This window comes from Nicotiana sylvestris, chromosome 12 (genome assembly GCF_000393655.2).
Source record: "Nicotiana sylvestris chromosome 12, ASM39365v2, whole genome shotgun sequence".
Lineage (NCBI taxonomy): Eukaryota > Viridiplantae > Streptophyta > Magnoliopsida > Solanales > Solanaceae > Nicotiana > Nicotiana sylvestris.
Window position 1 is genome coordinate 49,714,756 of NC_091068.1, and position 21,609 is coordinate 49,736,364.

The 21,609-nt window shown below is 37.2% G+C and overlaps 1 protein-coding gene across 1 annotated transcript; it reads left to right on the plus strand.

Annotated features, from left to right (window-relative positions):
• The first annotated feature begins 1,283 nt into the window (after positions 1-1,283).
• Positions 1,284-3,614, plus strand: LOC104229326 (uncharacterized). The gene is made up of 4 exons (XM_009781950.2): positions 1,284-1,418; positions 1,563-1,683; positions 2,022-2,094; positions 3,209-3,614. Exons 1-4 carry the CDS (start codon positions 1,349-1,351, stop codon positions 3,458-3,460), a joined length of 516 nt encoding a protein of 171 aa, XP_009780252.1. The 5' UTR covers positions 1,284-1,348; the 3' UTR covers positions 3,461-3,614.
• Positions 3,615-21,609: the final 17,995 nt, after the last annotated feature.

The window sequence follows — 21,609 nt, forward strand, 5'->3', positions numbered from 1 at the left end:
AAGCCATACCGTTTTAATAAGCAAACAATACTTTGCACTTATGGAAACATTACAGAATTCGATTCTGAGAGAGAAAGTTTAGTCAACATACCTTGTTTGAGCTTTCCTCAAGTTACTACAATGCACCAACACTTCTAGCAATAACAATTTATAGGAAGATAGCGAAAATTAGTTAATAATTGGAAGGATTTCCATAGTATAACTCTCCTAGGAATTTTGTCAAACATGTATCATGAAAATAGATACAAGGACCTAAAATTGTAATCCATTCCTCCTTAACAAATTTCAACAAGAAACTACCCACATTGGTTCATAAATTTCACATACTACAACTTAGTGCCACATGCATGGCCTATTTCTAACCCCACAGTATATTTGGACTTTTAACCTCTTGCATGAAAGCTTAGAAGTAGGGCTTACCTAGATATATGATAATCTAGTGGCTAGCTTCCCTGAATCTTGAAGATTTGAGCAAGATTGGATGATTGGAATGCTAGGTTCCCTCTTTCTCTCTCTAAAATTCTCTTACCTCTCTCTAAAATCATCAGATAAATGTCCAAGAATAAGCCCAAAGGCTATTTATCAAAATGGGGTCACGTTATAAAAATAGAAAAATGGCCCCTCCGACTCAGATTTGCGATCGCAAAAGTGACCGCACAACAGATATGCGGCCCGCAAATTGGTCGCACAATAGATGCTCAAAACTGGGATGTTTCGGGTTGCATATGCAGCAGGTCTGCAGCCTGCAGACCTGTTTTGCGGTCGCAAAATGTACCACAGACCTATTTTGCGGTCGCAAAATGCACCCATAAAGAGTCCTCAACTCAGCTCAATTTCTACTCCACTCTGCGGCACTTATGCGACCCACATATCGATTCTGCGGTACCGTAGAATTGAATTTTTCTGCCAAAAAGTTTCTTCACTACTTCTGATCACTTTAGCCTAACTCAACACTACAAAACCTAAAAGTATTCAGCGAAATTTTCCGAGGCCTTACATGCAGATAATTCGCTTCCGCTAAGAAAAAAATCCGTAAATCTCATAATTCGTTTTATTACACGCAAAAACAAATGTAGATTCTTCTTTGAGGCAAGAGTTATGCTCAAATTGGGATAAAAGTTTGTTCTTTTGGTTCTCTTAGATATTGAGTACTCAAACATTCCTTACTTCGCTACCAAACCACTCCTATCATAACTAAAATATTTATGATCAATTTGAACGAGAAACCACACAAGAGTTTTTACTTCATGCTCAAATATACTCTTCCTCCTTTCCAAGTCTCATTTCACATTAGTAGATCTGTCTTAGAGGTAATATATAGCTCTTGTTCTGGAGGGTTCTCTACCATATGCACCTTCACTTTTGTCTTTGGCAATATCATTTAACAATTAGTATGGGTCAATCCCTCAAGAAATTTGGTCTGTCTCTTCCTCTATTGCATATACACGCATGATTTCTTGTTGCCGTTTCTTTATTCTTTCACGAAGGACCTTTTATAAGTGAAAAGGGGAATAACAAGGCCATTTTGTAATGTTTTAATTATTTTTGTGTTTAATTTGCAGCAAATGATGAGCAGAAGGATAATGTTGGTCCAATGATAAATGAATTCTATGAAAGTCATTTTAAGAATATGGAGAACTGGAAATTTGATCAATTTTGCCGTGCAGTCTGCCTAACAGTCGAGTGAGTAATTTTCCATTTTTAAAATAAATTCTGATGAAATTAACAATGGCCAATGTTCCTTTCAAATTAAATTTATATAAGAATTTTGGACCAGAGAAATGTTTTTTATAATATTTTTATCTAATTTAAAATTTCTGAGAATTCTTTTCGAAGGACAATTCAAAACTTAGTCGATTAATTTTGACATTGAGAAGGTAACAAGTGAATGTCACGTGAATCATATTATTTAATGTAAAGTATATTCCTACTTTTTTTTATCTGATTTATTTTAAAGAGAGAAGCATAAACAATAAATAAATAAATCTGAATCTGTTTTATATCATTGTTTATTTTGGTAGAGATATCAACGAAAAGCTGGGGAGTACACAGTTTAAGGTGCCAAAGATTGAGGAACTCCATCGACTATACGACGTAAGTATGCAAATGAGAACAATTGAGTTTATAGTTTCGTTTTCTACATTAACGATATGTTTTCAATAGAGATGGAATTCAATTAGGAAATAATGACGTGGATGTGTTTCCATTAAGAACCTTTAGTTATGGCAACATATTTTTTAGAATGAGATTTATTAAGAAAGTTAAAAAAATGTAAAGTTCTATCACTAAAATTAATACAAAGAGTAGATTAGCTTGTTGCTTTCAAATGCGAAGCATAATTTTCTGGTTCGGATTTAAAAGACAAGAAAAATATTTTTTCTATTTTTAATTGTTAGGATAAGTCTTATGACACGCTCTGCTACATATACACTTTTATTTATTTTAACTTCTTTGTTTTAGTGATTTGAAAAGCATAAATTTTCATTTGAATAGACAAAAAGAAGGTTGTCATCATTTGTTCGTTAGAAAACCTTCTATTGTACTTTTTTCGGGGGAGGCTTGTTCTATACTTTCGTTTATACTTTTTTCCTTTTCGGACACTCAATCAAGTTTCTCCATTAATATTTACTGACTAATTTGTCCTTTTATTTTAGTTCAAAATAAGTGTCAATTTATATAATCAAGAAAAAATTTAATTTATTTTTTTAAAATTATCCTTATGTACTTATTCCTAAAAAATTTTTTTACTCCTCATATTAAATTATGCTGCAACATTTAATTAAGGGTAATATAGTCACATTAACTATTTTTGTCTATAATTTGTATTTCCGTAATGGGTGTGCTCAAGATAAATTGGTTACTTATTATGGACCGGAGAATAGTAATTACCTATTGCAACTTAAATGTTAGTTTGTACTGTCTTCTACTTTTCTTTTCGTTTAATTACAGAACTAGAATATATATCCGGTAAATATGTTAACATGGACTTTCACAAAATTGGATAAAGACGTATGGGAGAATTCCATTCATTAATCGTTAAACATTGGGAAATTAATATAAAAAAATAGCTTTACCACTCCTCAAGGTCAATCTAGAGAAAACGTAGCTTGTCTTTTCTTTATTTTTTTAATTATTAAACCCACATTTATTTGACTGTAAAGTATTGCACTAATAGAAACTCAGAGCATTTTTCATTTCAAATTTTCAGAAATATCACATAGACAAAGGATCAAAATCGTTGACACCGGAAGAGTATCAGAACATGCTCAAAGAAATCATTCTTGATACAAAAGTTACCGGCTCTGGAGCCAAAGACGTATTGTTGTACTTGTTTGGAGTTCCAGTCACTGCTTTATTCATTAAGCAAAGCATTATTCCACAAGCCATTCCTAATGAGATCTTTATACCTGGCATCACTTCTGCAACTGTTTTTCTTCTAGCAAAACTCCACAAGATTTAGAACATCTCTTATAGAACTTGTGAAAATCTTCACTTCTGCACTTGGTTTCTATTCAATTTCTGATTTATTTCTTATTTCCGTCATGTATGTTTTATCCGTGATCATATCAAAATTGTGAAATATGCTTATTTAAATTTAAATTTATTGATCTCAATTTACTTTTAATAATGTAGTCTTGGGACACTATTGCATATAGTTGTAACGACCCGACCGGTCCTTTTGAGAGTATTAGCCCCGATCCCCTTATTTATTGTCCTCTCTGTTTCATTTTATTGTTACTTGACTCGCCGTGGGGCTCGGTGTCGGGTTCGGGAGAGTTTTGGAGTGAAATAAGATAATTAGTCCCTAAGTTTGAAGTTTAAGTTATAAGGGTTGACAATTGTTTGACCTGTGTGAAGAAGACTACGGAATGGAGTTTCGTCGATTCCAACAGCTATATATGGTGATTTTGGTCTTAGGAGCGTGTTCGGATGTTGATTTGGAGGATCGTAGGTCATTTCGGCGTTAATTGGCGAAAGTTGGAAAATTGGAAGATTTTTGGGAAGTTTGACCGAGAGTGGACTTTTTGATATCGGGGTCGAATTTCGATTCCAGAAGCTGGAGTAGGTCTGTAATGACAAAGGTGACTTGTGGACAAAATTTGAAGTCAATTGGACGTGATTTGATAGGTTTCGACATCGTTTATAAAAGTTGGAATTTCCTTAGTTTCAATAGGCTTAAATTGGGATGCGATTCGTGTTTTTGATGTTGTTTGATGTAATCTAAGGGCTCAACTAAGTTCGTATGATGTTTTAGGACTTGTTGGTATGTTTGATTGAGGTCCCGGGGGCCTCTGGTTGATTTCGGGGGGTTAATGGATCGAATTTGGAGTTTGAAAGATTTGTTGTAGCTGAAGTCTTCTGGTGAAATGCACATGCGGAACATTGGTCGTAGATGCGAGCTACAGGTGCGGGCTGGCTGGCGCAGGTGCAACCTGGAAGGGGCTTAGACAGTGGTCGCAGGAGAAGAAATGTTTCTGCGGATACGAAGGCGCATCTACGTAGGGGCTTCCGCAGGGCAAGTCGTGTTGGAGTCGTAGAAGCGGACGAGGGCTCGCAGGAGCACACCCGCAGATGCGAAAGATTGGCCACAGGTGCACGAGTGGGGAGTGTAGTTCTTTCCGTAGAAGCGGATTATAGGCCGCAAAATAGGTGTCGCAGATGCGGCTAAGTGGACCGCAGAAGCGGAACCGCTGGGCAGTGTTTAAACCCGAAGGGTTTCGTGATTTTTCTCATTTTGGACTTTGCAAACTCGATCTAAGGCGATATTTGAGAGGATTTTTGAGGGGTTTCTTGAGGTAAGCCACTTGTGAACATTTTTATTCAATAATCTTGTTTTCCCATTGAATTTCTCACCTAGTTTGTATGTATTTAAGGTGGAATTTGGGAGTTTGAGATTAGAGATTTGGAGAGCTTATTTTGGAGATTTGAGTGGTGATTTGGTGTCGATTTTTGGTAAATTTGGTGTTTTTGGACTCGTGGTTGAACGAGTGTTCGGATTTTGTGACTTTTACCCGATTCAGGGACGTGGGCCCGGGTCGACTTTTTGGGGGGATTTTCTAATGCTTTGTTAACGTCATAATTTCATTATTTAGATTAGTTCATTGTAGTTATATTTATAGTATGTAATTGCTTTTGGCTAGATTTGGACCGTTCGGAGTTGGAAAATCGAGGGAAAGGCATTCTTATTGACTGATTGAGCTTGGTTTGAGGTAAATGACTTGTCTAACCTTGTGTGGGGTAAATCCCATTAGGATTTGATACTGTTGTGACAAATTTATGATATGTGAGTGCTGTATACACGAGACGACAAGTGCATACACGGGCTAAATGTTGAAATTTCGGTCTTTGCTAAGTAATTTCTTTTTATGTCTTAATTGAGTTATTCTAGCACGTGTAGTCATCATAGTTAGCCTAATTTCACATGTTTGCCCGTCTTATCTCTTATTTGTAATGTGTGCTCCATGCTTATTTGAATTACCTATTTCTTGATTTCATATTCGTTATTTAACTATGTGATTTCATACTCGAAATTGCTATCCTTGAAATATCATTATTTCAGTTGTTATGTTTTGGTTTCCGTGATTATTGTTGAGATGATTGTTTGGTTGTGGCACGAGGTTTTTGTCGTGCAGAGTGTTATTGTGGCACGAGGGTTCTGCCATGCAGATTGTTATTTGGCACGAGGTTTATGTCGTGCGGATTATTATTGTGGCACAAGATTTCTACCGTGCGGAGTGTTATTGTGGCACGAGGTTTCTACCGTGCGGATTGTTATTTGGCACGAGATTTTTGCCGTGCGGATTGTTATTGTGGCATGAGGTTTCTACCATGTGGAGTGTTATTTGGCACGAGATTTCTGACGTGCTGATTGTCATTGTGGCACGAGATTTCTACCGTGCGGAATGTTATTCGGCAGGAGGTTTCTGCCGTGCGGTTGTTGTTTCCTCTAGTTGTTGTATTTTGTTGTTGTTGTTGTTCCTTAACTTGTAAAATTCTTGCTTCCTTACATAGTACATTTGTATTCTTTTATTCCAGTGTTGTTGCTTTCCATACATTCTTATTGTTTCATTTCCCTGCCATACTTTTGTAGCATTTTTATCTTCTGCCTTATTTCTTATATTCCAGTAGGACCTCGACCCGACCTCGTCACTACTCTACCGAGGTTAGTCTTGGCACTTACTGTGTACTGTTGTGGTGTACTCATACTATGCTTCTGCATAACTTTTTGTGTAGATCCAGGTACTTTCTACCAGACCAGATATCCGTGAGCTAGCCCGCTGACCTCGAAATCCCTCTCTATCTTGATTATATTGTTTTCCTTATCTTCATTAGACTCTGATGTATAGAGATATTTAGTATTTACCTTTAGAACTTGTGACTTGTATCTACCAGGTTTTCGGATTTGTTTGTACTCTGAGTTGCAGATTTTATTTATTACAATCGTTGATGTTTTGAGTTTAGCTTTGCCATCACGATATCTTATGGAGGAAAATTTGGGTATTAATAGGTATTAATAGGAGATATTGGTATTAATAATAGATATTGGTATTAATAGGAGAAATTTGAGATCATTAATTAAAACTAATAATAGTTTCGGCTTTTGAAGTCAGATCATGGATAAATATTTGTCAAAACTCTGTTACGTAGAATATTAACATTAAGATAATGTTGGTCCTGTAATGATCCAACTTATCGTTTTGAGTTTTAGAACTTTTTTCCCCTATTTTAGACTTTTCATGGGCTAATTTGGAGATTTATCACTTACGAGTATGGGTGGCACGAGTCCCGAGGGACTTGGGAGTATTTTGAAAGACTTGAACTCAAATTAGATGCCTCATGCGAATAGGCTTGACCAATATCAATATTTTGAGTAAATGAGCTTAGATTCATGTTTTGAGGGGCTCAAATGTAATTCGACACTGTTGCATAAAAGTTGAAAACCTAACAACGCATAATATTAATTTGAGACTTAATTTTAAATTGTGGTGTTTCCTTTTGAACTATTTAGCCTTTGGATAAGTCCATGTAGGGTATTTGAACTAGTTGAGATGGTTTGAAGGGTCCCAGAAGGAAGGGAAGGAGGAGGGTGAGTTTTGGGGTAGTTGGAGGTGATTTTGGAGTCAAAAAGACCAACTAAAACAGCACAAGTTGCAGAGACTCGAGGCATGGCTCGCAACTCAAGGAGCCGGGAGATGACCGTGAGGCAGAACCATAAGACTCGACCGGTCATTTTGATCTTTAGCATTTTTTCGACGGTTTGAGACTTTGAGTAGTTTCATATGATACATTATAACTTGTGCGTATAATTGATTTTAATTTTGAGAGGTTCAGAGATGAATTGGAAGAGTAATTCTTAATTCGAATGTTTTAAGTTGGAAGAGTTCACCAAAGTTAGATTTTTGATTAAACGACCTTGAAGTCAAGATTTGATGGTTTCAAAATGTTCGTGTGATTATTTTAGACTGGGACGTATGTAACGACCCAATAAAATCATATGATGATTTTGGACTTGTGCATATGTTTAGTTGGGGTCCGGGTGACCCGAGGCCTTTTTGGCACTTAATATGAAAAGTTTAAATTTGAAGTTATGAACTTTTATATATTTGTGTTTTGATACTTGATTCTTTATTGTAGATGTTATTTTGATATTTTGCGCTTACGAACGAGCTTGGATGATGTTATTGTATTTGAGTGGATGTTTAGATTGGAGCCCAAGGGGCTCAGGCGAGTTTAATGGGTTCCGGACTATTTGGTAAGAATTGATCGTGTTAGTGCTGTAGACATCACAATTGGGATGTTTTGTGACCATTGCATTTGCGAGAAATTGCTCGCATTTGCGATACTGGGGTAGTTGGGGAAGCTTCGCATTTGCGAAGCTCAATTCGCATCTGCGATGTACCATCTGTCGCATTTGCGAATGCCGCAATTATGATACTTATGTCGGAATTGCAAGAACTGAGGCTCAAGGGTTGGTTCACATTTGCAATCAGTTGTTCGCTTTTGTGAACATCACAATTGAGATATCTGCAGCTGGGTAAAAATAAGGATTTCGAGATTTAGCTCATTTTATTCCATCTTTGAGACCTAGACTCTAAATAAAGGCAATTTTGGAAAGCAACTTCTTCCTAGCTTCATATGTTAGTAATTTTAACTTATTTTTATTTTATTTCAATTATACTTTTTTTTTTGTAGATTTTCACTACTAAATCTAAGATTTCATAAAGTAAAAATAGGATTTTTGGATAGGAATTTTAAATTTTGTATTTTAAAGATGTAGACTTCGATTTGAGGTCGGATCTCGAAAAAAATTATATCTTTGGACTTTGGGATGAATGGTTAATTGGGATTTGGTCATAATTTCAATTTTGACCAAATGGGCCCGAAGTGACTTTTATTGACTTTTTAAAATATGATAAAGATTCTTTTTGGTACTAGGATAGTTTCTAAATCTTTTTTTGATTGCTTTGAGTCATATTTGATAAGATATGGGTGGTTTGGAGGCTTGTTTTAAAGGAAAAGCTATGTTGGATTGTAGAATTATGGCAGACGAGATAATTGCCTTGGTTAACTTTGATTTGATGGAATTTATTATGTAATTATGTCTAATTGCTATGTGTTCTATGTGTTGGGGGTGGTATATATGTGAGGGGATGAGTGTATAGGCATTTTGCATGAGTTAATTATGCGGGTAAAACTAGTTTTTATTGATGCATGTTGCTTTCTGTATTATATCTTCCATGCTCTAAAACAATTGTGAAATTATTTAATTTATCTTATTCATGTTAATAGCTATGTTGAGCTTGTTGAGATATTGGACGTTAAGATTATTGAAATACTTATTTATGTATTGGTACAAAAGTGATGGTAAATTTTCATATGGCGAGTTATGTTCAATTAGTCTTCTTGATGTTGTTTGTGTTTCCCACCTTGCGTAGTACTGTTTTACATGTGATGATTGTGTGTGTGGGGGGGGGGAGTGGGAGTAAATTGCATGAAGGTTACTTCCGTGTGTGTTAGGAAAAGTGATTCTGCATGAAGGGTGTTCCGTGCTTTCCTTATATATATTGATATAATTGCACGAAGTATGTTAATGTGCTTGAGAGGGAGAGTAAATATGAGCGAAGGGTAATTCTGTGCTTGCTATTATGGTTTACTTATGAGGTTGAGGGTAAAGGCACGAAGGGTGATGCCGTGCAATTATTTTGATATCTCTCGTTCCTTATTTTCTACATGACTGATATTTTGGCTATGTTGTCTCATGGTTATTCTTTTGAAAGGATAGTTGGAGTTGCTTGTAGAAATATGAAACTGTGGTTTGCCATAGTCATTTCTTCCTTTGTCGTCTCGTTCTTTATCTTCTTGCTTTTATACTTGTTATCTATCTCATATTCTTTATCTCGTTATCTTACTTGTTAATTTGTTCGTCTTTTTGTTGCTATATCTCTCGTTATTTAACTATACAAGTTTATAAGTAGGTGTCTTGTCTTAGCTTCGTCACTTCCTCATTGAGGTTTTTCTCAATATTTACATAGTATATTCGATCAGTTGTACTCATACTATACTTTTACACTTCTTGTATAAATTTTGGTGCAGATCCTAGTAGCATCCAGTGACGGGCATATCTTGGTGACCAGAGTGGCTCAAGGTTATCACTTTACGTTTGCAGCCTCCGGAGTCACCTTCGCTCTATTTATTGTTGTTTCCTTGTATTAGATAGTGTTGCATTTAATTTCAGATCTTATATGTAGCATTCTCAGTGGCCCATGTACTCTATGATACCAAATCCTGGGCGGTTGTGTAGACGATGTATAGTTCAGACTTATTTACATATTTTTGAGAGTTACTTTTATTCCACATTATTTTGATGTTATCTAATAAACTAGTTCCTCGTTAAGTGTGGGCTTGCCTAGTGAATAGTGTTAGGTACTATCACGACCCCATGTTTGGGATTTTGGGTATTGACAAATTGGTATCAGAGCACTAAGTTGCATATTTTTCATGAGTCATTAGCAAGCTTGGCAGAGTCAAGAGGATCGGTACGGAGACATCTATACTTGTCTTCTAGAGGTTATAAGGCTTTAGGAAACATCATTTTATTTCTTTTCTATCGTGCGACTTTGTCCATAGCTAAGCAGGATCCAGAGCCCCAAATTGCAGCCACTACTAGGGGTAGGGGACGGAGCAAAGGTAGAGGCAAAAGGTATAGAGTTCAGCCTAGAGCACACGTAATGGCACTTATAGTCGAGCCCTATATAACTCAGGATGATGAAATTCCAGTTCAGGTTGAGCCAGTAGGACTGGCTCAAGTCTCAGAAGGATTCATTCTTACCTTAGTGTTTTAAGACACCTAGGTATGTATAGTGAGGTTCATGGGGAGCATGGCTTAGGCTAGTGTGTTTCCTATGGCATCAACCGATTCTCTGACCGTGGGAGGAGTTCAGACTCCCACTACTTATACCCCAAAGTCGATATCCTAAGGTTATTACACCCCTAAAACTCTACCGGTTGGCTGGTTCGGCCTATTGTTGCCGTACAACCTAGGGATAGGCCCACAATGTAAGCTGATGAGCTAAAGAGATTGGACAAGTTCACAAAGTTGCATCCCCTTCACTTCAGCAGTGCACCTTTAGAGGATGCACATGACTTCTTGGACCGTTGCTAAGGGATTTTGCGCAATATGGGACTAGTTGAGTCCAATGGAATTGACTTTACATCTTCCAGATGTGTGGCTCGACCAAGAGATGGTGGAAGATTTAAGCGTTTGGCAGGCCAACATGATCGCCTCCTCTTACAGGGGCCTAGTTCTTACAGTTGTTTTTTGAGATTTTATTCCCCTCACTCAGAGAGACGAGTTATGCCACCAGTTTGAGTTTTTCAACAGGGTAACATAATCGTCACCCAGTATGAGACCAGATTTGTTTATTTATCTCGTCACGGAGCTATCATAATCCTACTAAGAAGTATAAGGCGAGGAGGTTCATAGAGGATCTTACATATGGCATCAGACTTTAGATGGCCCGAGAGGTCGAGAACATGACCGTTTCACTCAGGGAGATTTCCAGGAGGATTCAACGCGTTAGAGGCCAAATGAGAGAGATGAACTTTGACAAGTGGCCCGTCAGTTTTGAGGTTTTACTGGTGCCTCGTTTGAGGCAGGGTTATTTATGTAGAGGTCATGCTATTCAACCAGTGCTGTCAGGGATCCAAGTTTCTCACGGTACTTCAGGCAGCCATAATGCTTATGGACCTCACTCAGAGCAGCTAGCATACACTGTAGCTCCAGTTCCTACTAGTGAACCTCCGATATAGAGTTACCATGGTGGTTATTTGGGTCATCAGGAACATCTCTATGTTCAACATCTAAGTCAACAGAGGGCTTGCTATGTGTGTGGGGATTTGAGGTACGTTGCGCGGTTTTACCCTAGGTTGCAAAGTTGTATGCCCAGTAGGGTATCGTGCCGTAATTCCAACATGAGTTGCTATACCACCCACTCAGCATGCTAGAGGTAGGCGTCAAGTAGCCAGAGGTGAAGGCTAGCCAGTTAGAAGTGGAGGATGATCAGTGAGTGGTCATCCTCGAAGTGGAGGACAGGTTGGCGGGGCTTAACCTTGTTGTTATGCATTTCCTGCTAGGCCTGAGGCGGAGTCGTCCGATGCAGTTATTATAGGTATTATCTTAGTCTATCATAGAGATTTTTCACTATTGTTTGGTTCGGGTTCTACTTTTTCTTATGTGTCTTCAAATGTTGCATCGCACCTAAGTATGCCTCGTCATTCTCTTGATATCTCTATTTCTGTGTCCACGTTAGTTGGGGATTCTATTGTAGTCGATCGAGTGTATCGATCTTGTGTTGTTAATATTAATGGTTCTGATACTATGGTTGATCTTTGTTGTTAGAGATAGTGGATTTGAGGTCATTCTTAGTATGGATTGGTTGTTCCCGTATCATGCTATCTTGGATTGTCATGCCAAGACTGTGACTTTAGCTAAGCTAGAGTAACCTAGATTATAGTAGAGAGAGACCCTCGGTCATTCCACTAGTAGGGTGGTTTCGTATTTGAAGACTTGACAGATGGTTGAGAAGGGTTTTTTAACGTATTTGGCTTATATCCGGGATTCTAGTGCGGAGGTTCCTTCTATGGATTTATTGGAGGTTGTGAGGGAGATCCTAGAGGTATCACTTGCAGATTTACCAAGCATGCCACCCAATAATGATATCAACTTTTGCATTGACTTGGTCCCAAGTACTCATACCATTTATATCCCACCGTACCATATGGATTCAGTCGAGTTAAAGGTATTGAAGGGTCAATTGTAGGATTTTCTTGATAAATGATTCATTAGACTGAGTGTTTCACCTTGGGGTGTGCCATTGTTGGTTGTATAGAAGAAGGACAGATCGATGAGGATGTGCATTTACTATTAGTTAAACAAGGTTACCATCATGAATAAGTATCTATTGCCTAGGATTGTGATCAGTTTCAAGATGCCAAGGTGTTTTCCATGATTGACTTGAGATCGAGCTATTATCATGTGAAGATTAGAGCATCGGATGTCCCTAAGACAGCTTTCAAGACCTGCTATGGTCATTATGAGTTCTTGGTAATGTCATTTGGTTTGACTAATGCTCCAACAATCTTCACAGACTTGATGAACCGAGTGTTCAAGCCTTATTTGAATTCATTTTTAATTGTGTTTATTGATGATATTGTAGTTTTACTCCCATAGTAGAGTGGAGCACATGCAGCACTAGCAGATTGTACTTCAGACTTTGAAAGATCGTCAATTTTATGCTAAATTATCCATGTGTGAGTTCTGGTTGGACTCAATTGCCTTCTTGGGTCATGTTGTGTCTTGGGATGGTATCAAGGTGGATCCTAAGAGATTGAGGAAGTTCAGAGTTGGGCATGACTTACTTAGGCTATAGAGATTCAGATTTTCTTAGGTTTGGTAGGATACTATCACCGCTTTGTGGAGGGGTTCTCATCAATCGCATCCCTGCTGACCAAGTTGACTAAAAAAGGCACTATTTTAGATGGTTTGATGTGTCACTCTCCTTAAAAACACGAAAATTTTCAAAACACAAAAATAATATTATTTTTGGTTGGGAGATCATTAGCACCGATATACCACCGTGTTTTTAGCACGGAGTCCGATCTCAGTCATAACGGCTAAGACGTCTCTCCACGAACAATGTAGATTGATATGTGATGAGAAAAAGGAAGGTGTTACCAAGAGTAGGATTGACCATGTGCGCAATATGGCGTCTGATCACCAGCCGACCGACTAGGTCATCTCCCTACATATGTTGTGTGTTGAAATCAAATCCAAGGCTATCAACAATCTCATCCAAATCAAGGGAAATAATCTCAATACATCAATCTCATCCCACTTAAGAGGAATAATCACAATCCACTATGATGATTTCTAATCAGAAGGCTCCAGAGATCTATGTCTCCCAACTATGAAATATGGCAGAAGGGTATACCACATGGTCAGAATCTCATATTTATCAGATGATAATTATACGGAAAACAGTTCCCAATCGAGCAATGACTCCACACATGTATCCTCCAAAAAAGACTATCCCTCAATATTTGTGAATCAGCCAAGAGACCCAATAATATCCGAGGTAGATGAGGATCAAGTGTCATGACATATGAACCAATCCCAGAAAGGATATATGAATCCATGGAAACAAAAGTAGTTGGAACTGGTTTCCACACTTTTATCTTGGATGAATGTAACGATCCGACCGGTCATTTTGAGCTCTAGCATATTGTTCGGCGTGAATCATGGCATATACATGCAGTCGGATTAGATTTTTAGGAAGATCGAAGTTGGTTTGGTAGAATAATTCTCAATTTGGAAGGGTTAAGTTGAAAAAGTTGATCAAGGTTTGCATTTTGAGTAAATGGCCTTGTATCAGAGTTTTGACGATTCAATTAGGTACGGATGATTATTTTGGACTTAGGTATATGTCCGGATTTGGATTTGGAGATCTATAGGTTGATTTGATTCATTTTGGCGAAAGATAGAATATTGAAGGTTTCGAAGGTTATAGGTTTGCTCGAGATTTGAATTTATTGATATTGGGTCTGGATTGTGGTTTTGGGAGTTTGTATAGGCCCTTTGTGTCATTTGGGACTTGTATGCAAAATTTGAGGTCATTCCGGATTGATTTGACATGGTTTGGCATGGGTTTTAGAAGTTTAAAAGTTCATTAGTTCATTAGGCTTGATTGATATGCGATTCATATTTTTGTTGTTGTTTGGTGTGATTTGAGGCTTCGAGTAGTTTTTTTATATTTTAGGACTAGTTGGTGTGATTGGACGAGGTCCCAATGGCCTCGGGTGTGTTTCGAATGGGTTTGGATTATGTCGTGCTCTTATTTGATGTGTTTCGACGTCGTTTCTGTGGGCATAACGGGTACCATATTGAGAAAATGACATTTGATCATGATTAGATTGAACCATTAGATCTGTGTCATAATTATGGAACCATATTAACAAGAATCATCGAATTTCGAGGTCGTGTGAGAGAGTTATGTCTATTTCCGCGTCGAGAAAGATTGCTGGTTTCTGGAGCGAACTTTTGCTCTTCGATAACTCGAGAGTATTCCCGCGAACATGACGAAGAAATTTTGGGTTGAACGGTCAATGCAAAAAAAATTCTCTTTGCGAACACAGGGCTTGAAGGCGAAATCCAAAAAATCACTTGGACAGTGTTTTAAATGGGCAGACCGAGAATTTTAGTATTTTGAGCATATCTTGAGTTCTAGAGCTCCATTTAAGGTGATTTTTATGGCATTGTACTCGTCTCGACAAGGGAATAAATATGTAATCTTTATTTTGATGTTTTTCCATGATTATTTCTGTTGGTTATTATTTTGTTCATGTTTAGATTGTATAAATTGAAAATTTGAGCCCCAAAGTTGAGAAATGGTAAATCTTTGATTTGATGGTCAATTCTTGGACAAAATTGGATGATTTTATGGATATATATTATATATGAGTAATATTTGGTTTTGGTTATTTTCGAAATCCGGGTGCGTGGAACAGGGTTTGACTTGTGTTCACTTTTCGTGTGGAGTTGAGAATTGTTTCTAATTGATGAATTATAGGCTCTTGAGCATGTTTTGAACTGTTTTCATGTTCTTTGGCTAGTTTCGGATTGTTTGGCATTGGTTTGAGGTGCTAGAGAGGCGTTGGAGCCGGTTATCGAATTTCAAAGCTAGGTAAGTCTCCTATCTAACCTTGTGAGGGGGAATTTACCCCGTAGGTGTTATATTTATTATGTGTTACATGTTGTGGGAGCTACACACATATGAGGATACAATTGTTCGTGCGTATGCTAGAATTCTTGATTATGTCCAGGTAGACTTAGACTCACGCCGTGCTTTAATTGTAATATTTGAGTTATTCTTTCTTGTTTAAATGCTTTAGTATACATTTAGCCTAAGACTAGACTCGCATAGAGTATTGGACTTTCTATTTTAGATACTTGACGAGCTACTTGATTAGCCGTAGAAATTGTACTTCCCTTTACGGATGTCTTCCACATTGTGCTTCGTCCGAAAGTTTTTCTTGAATTTTATAACGCACACAAATATTCATGAGTGGGGCTAGTGACCCATCAGAGTTTCATATTCTAATGGGATCAGGATGAACGCCTCAACAATATTCTTATAGGATCAGGTTGTTCGCCTCGGCAGTATCATGTAACACACTCTTATGGGATTGGGTTGTTCACCTCAGTAGAGTAACATATTCTTATGGGATCGGGTCGTTCGTCTCATTAGGATTATGTATCACACTCTTATGGGATTGGAACATTCCTCTGGGCAGTTCAATGAAACACTTTTATGGGATCGGGTCGTTCGCCTTAGGATAATCGTGCGAAATAATTGATAAAGAGTTAGCGTACTTATGAGTTTTCCAAACTTGATATATGATATTTTATTTGTTATTGACTATTATGTATTTCATTTGAAGAAGTATCCGGTATTTGAGGACTTCGTGTTTACTCTTCAGTTGAGGATCGTATTACGTACCTATATCTGTATTCACTGTTTTACTTGTCATGCTTCATACCTATCTACTTTTATTTTACTTGATTTACTGGATCACTAGCAAGTGTCGACCTCTCGTCATTACTTCTTCGGATTAGTCTAGATACTTATAGAGTACGCATTGATTTACGTACTCATTCTACACTTCTGCACTTATTGTGCAGGCAGTGAGATAGGTACATTTGATGGTCATCTTGGCGCATAGGCGCTGTGGTGAGCTGCATCCCATGCTACGATCAGAAGCACACGGAGTCCCCATCTAATTCAGTTATTATATCTTGTCTATTTTATATATTCCAGACATGTGTTGTATTAGTATTATACTTCCTAGTAGATGAACATGCACTTGTAACACCGGGTTTTAGGGGTTTCTAGTGGATTCTCATAGTTGTACTTAATATTATTATTATTATGACTTCTCTTTCTAATTTATTCATACCCGGTAATTTGGTAAAGAAGACGTTTGGTTTCCGTGAGTTCGAGATTTAATTATTTCTATGAAGAGAAACAAGAACCTAAGCAACGTCGAATACGGGTGAATAAGTCTAGATTAGCTGTTAGATAAATTTGGGCATTGGGAGAGCTATGATCTACATCTTGAGGGGTTTCAATGCGATAGGGAAACGTGGGAGAGCCTTCCCTCCTTGACCTTCTCTTTGGCATTGTTGGGGCTTCTGGTTTTTCTACAACAGAAGGGGCGGATCAATATCAATATGCTACTTCTGGTCTAGGCCACATTCTGGGAGAATTTGTAGATCACTCTTGTCCTGTTGTTGTTGCCATAGATGTTCAGGGCACTATCAGCATATTCAAGGGGATATGATTTCTTTAAAGGTTCCAATCTGTTGTTGCAAATATGGGCTACAGAGCTTTTCTTTCAAAGAGAGTCAGCCATCAATTACTTCGTCAGCACTAGCAATATGATCCATAGTCATGAAGATAGAATTAGGCACTAGGGAACACCACATGGTCAAGAAGAATGGCAGGAGTTTTTAACTCACCTAACTGGAGATTTTGTCAACTAGAAGCTTTGTATGAGGATGACTACAATGGACCAATTCCAATTTCGAGGGTGAGACGACTTCAAGACAAGTGGAGTGACTTGATCACGGTGGATATGAGACAAAACACATAGCGTACGCCCAAGTACTTTGTGTGGATTACTAAAAAAGATCAGTTGGCCATGCCCGGGTTAGAAGACTCGAGAGCAGCTTTGCACAATCAAAAAAGGAAATGAATCAATCAAATTATAGAATAAGGAAACAATATCATGCTCAGATTAGGGTAAAATTGTGCAAACCCTAACTCGACAGGGGGATCAAAATAGCCAAGAATCCCGTTAAATCGAACCCATGCGACCTTGTTTTGGGGGTATCAAGTAAAGAATATGGTAACATTTAGAATCATAGCTAAACTAACCTCCTGATGATTGATTTCCATAGATACCTTAGTACCAAGTGAAAAATATCAAGAAAACAGAGAAGAATCATTGTTAGATCAAGAAAATGTACGGAGGATTTCCATATTATCCTACGTTTAGGCCAGAGTGCTTGTGGTGAGGCGGCTAGGTTTCAGAAGTGAGGGAGAGAGGTGAAGAGAGAAGAGAGGCGGCTGGTGAGAGGGGAAAATGATTTAGGGTTTGGGTCGGGTAAAATAAGAAAAGAGTGGAGTTGTTGTGGGTCGTTGATCATTTAAGATCAACAACTAGAGATTAAAATGAAAACGAGGCGGCTAACGGGCAATCCAGTTGGGTGTGGGATGCTGGGTCGCATGGTATTGGGCTCATGGGTGTTGATTCAAATGTTTTGGGCCTCTTTGGTCCAAGATTTAACATACTATTGGGCCGTTTTTTAAAAATATAGGAAAATAAGTAAATAAATTATATAAAATAGTTAACAAATATGTAAAAATGCCATTTATGAAATTAAAGACTTAAAAATAATGAATTATGATTATAAAAATGTAAGAATATTATATTGACATAAATAATATAATAAATATAATTATTGTGAAACGTATATGCTATTATTGTAAATAACTCATAAATAATATAAACTATAAAAAAATCATAGAAAGGGCTACAAAAATACTACAGAATACACATAAAATATTATAAAATATAAGTAAATACTATGACCAGTTAGCCAGTCATAAAATAATTTTAAGAAAATAATAGGTAAATTATTTATCATTTGTAAAATGATAAAACCATCCAAACACTTATAATATATAATGAAAAGATTATAATAATTTAGAAATGCTATAATAAAATGATAAATTGATATTTTAAGTATGTCATGGAGAAATAATGCATGAAAATAACTTATGAATAATACTTAAAATATTAAAAATATATTATAAAAATATAACAACCCACAAATGCTAAATGGCACACTATGAGGGCAAAATTGAGTATCAACAGATGTCATGTCTGCATGCAACCGAGAGAAAAAATCTGTGTTAGCACATAAAAGTTTGATCAACTTACGTTTTAACTCGGGCTGAGTCTCGAGCCCACATAAACCTTTCTTTTTGGGAAATTAACAAAAGAGGATCATTTTCTCCAATTCCTCAAAAGCCGACTTGGAAGAATTGGACTCCTCCGGTTCGACGATTTTATCCGGGATGTTAGTGTGTTCTGCTCGGTTCCTTTTGGATCAACTTCACCTGATGGAGTTACAGTGTTTTGAAATTCGGTTGCTTTGGTTGCTATTTTGTTGCTTCGTCTTTGGGAAGGCTCATTGCAACTACTATCGAATTGACCTTCCGAGCTGTTCTTTGCTTCCCTCAGGTTTCTCAGATCCCCCATTTTGATGGTAATGTTATCACGTGAGGTGATGTAAATGGAACTGCATCCATCTCATGAATCCAAGGCCTCCCAAAGATGGTATTGTAAGCCATGTCACCAGCTACAACTTGAAATTGGATTGTTTTGACTATCCCTTTCACAAAATTTCTTAGAACAACCTCACCTCAAGTCATTTCACTGGAATTGTTGAACCCATAGAGCAGCCATGATTTCGGGATGATCTGGCTTGTGAGTTGCATCTCCTTGATCACCCATAATTGGATGATTTTTGCCGAGATGCTTGGATTAGCAGAACTCGTCTAACATTAGCATCTAGAATTTGCAGGGTTATTACTGAAGCATCAATGTAGGGCATGGTCAATCCATATGTGTCTTCGCCATCAAAAGCTTATACTTCCTCTAGATAATGTCCATCGAGTATGTTTTTCATGTGAAATGGATACTTTTGGAAACTTCTTCACTGCTGTCAAAGTCACTTCGTTCACTTTTTCTCCGTCAAATATGAAATTGACTATTATTTTGGTGACAGGACCCAGGGCGGCTCTTTCTTACTTTTGTTCTTCACATAGGACAGCTTACCTTCTCACTGAAGAGGTTTGTGAGATATCTTTGTTTGCAAAGGGGGCCAACTTTATTTTGAAGGACTCTACAATCGGTGATCTTGTGGTCATCATCATTATGGAATTCGCACCAAAATTGTTGGCTCTGTTTAATTGGATATGTTCTCATTTATCTTGGCCACCTTACTTTTTGTCACGACCCAAACCGATGGGCCGCGACGGGCACTCGGTACCTTACTCAACCAAGTACCAACATAACGTATCTTTTCAATTCACTATCATAGATAACTAAGCCGAAAGGCTGTCTTGAGATAAGTAGAATACAACATGTGATACCAACTTATACATAAGATATATAGGCCTATAAGGCCAAAATAAGCACTCGTACACTGGCATAGGCCATCAATGCCATATAATCTTTTACGTACATGACATATGTCTACAAGCCTCTAGGAATACATAATTTTCATAGAGGTCGGGATAGAGTCCCTCCATACCAAACAATACACATCTAAATCATACTAACCAAACATGCAACTCCGAAGCAAATAGAGCACACCATCTTCCGCTGAGCTGATAGCCTACTTGGAGGGCTCTCGACCTATCTATCGAGACCTCGGGCATGAAATGCAGCGTCCCTAGGCAAAAAGGACATCTGTACAAATAATTTACCGAGTATGTAAGGAATGAAAATTAGTAAATAATAGACATGCGAGAAACATGGAGTAAAAGACTCAACATGTACGTTTTCATAGCTCAATGAATCATTTCATTTTTATAATGTCATGCATATGCGTATAAATGTCATATCATGCATGGGTATATGTGTTCATAACATCATCAACCCTCTGAGGGAATCCCATCATATCATCTCGCCCACTGTGAGCAAAATCATCAAAGTATACCAGTTGATCAGGTAGTGTTACGTATATAGCGCCATCTGATCATGGGTCAATGTGCATGTATAAATGCATGAAATGCATATGAAATACGTTAATAAAAAATATCTTAGCATGTCATAAGACCATTATGCCTCTGATTAATACCATGAAATAAACTTTACCAACTTACGTATTTTTGAGACTCATGAACAGATGATAAAATAATATGACACATGGGGAATCAAGAACATAAGCATCTCTAGTATTTCTATGAATAGAGTCATTTATGGAAGTTGTGCATTTGCTCGTTTCGTTCATGTCATATAGATCATGCCAAAAAGAAAGAAGGGATAGGCTTAACATACTTGAACTGATCTTTTTTACAATCCTTTCAACACATGCCAATCGCGATGAAACACGTAATTGCGAATCAGAGTGGGGGGAAATCCATATGATATTATTGATATCATAGCACGTTATTTCTTATCCGACTAATATTCACTTCATAATCTACATCATCAAAAAATTCTCGCGGCCTTCTTCTATCATGTCTTCAAAATTTCTCGAAGTTATATCATTAATAAAGAAGGCAAACAAAGTCAAACAAAGGACTTATTATGCATTTTGGTGTTATGCCCAAAATAAAATCATGTCTCAAGACTTTTATCTGTAAAGAATGGGTTTTATGTGTTATGTCCAAGACAAAGTCTTATCCCCAAGACTTTCACGTGTAAAAAAAGGGTCTTTATGTGTCATATCCAAAATAAAGTCTCATCCAAAGAGTCATAATATCTTAACCCTTTGCTGCCACATTGAAACTTATCCAAATGACAATCCAAAATGTTTTAATTAATTACCAATTTGTTAATTAACTTGGTAATTTTTCACTAATCCAACAATTAACCAATTACCCACATAATTAAGAATCATCTAAAATTACTTAAAATATCACTCACTTTTAACTCACTTTATATATTTTATAATCACGGTCATGTGGTACCTTGTATGGCACTAGTCCATAAATACGGGGTATTATAGCTTGGACCGTATTTTATCCCCAAAATGTCAAACTTCTACGAAACTCATTTTTTTTATTTGCTTACTCTCTCTCCTTCATGAACTTACTCATCACTTATTTGAAATAGCATAATACTTATAATTTCAAAATAATCTCATTCCCGAACTTATGTCAGTTAACTTACGACGAAACTTTAACGTACGAAAATGCGGGATGTAACATCTTATTTCCAAGCTTTCATCAATTTACTTATGGCATATTCTTAAGT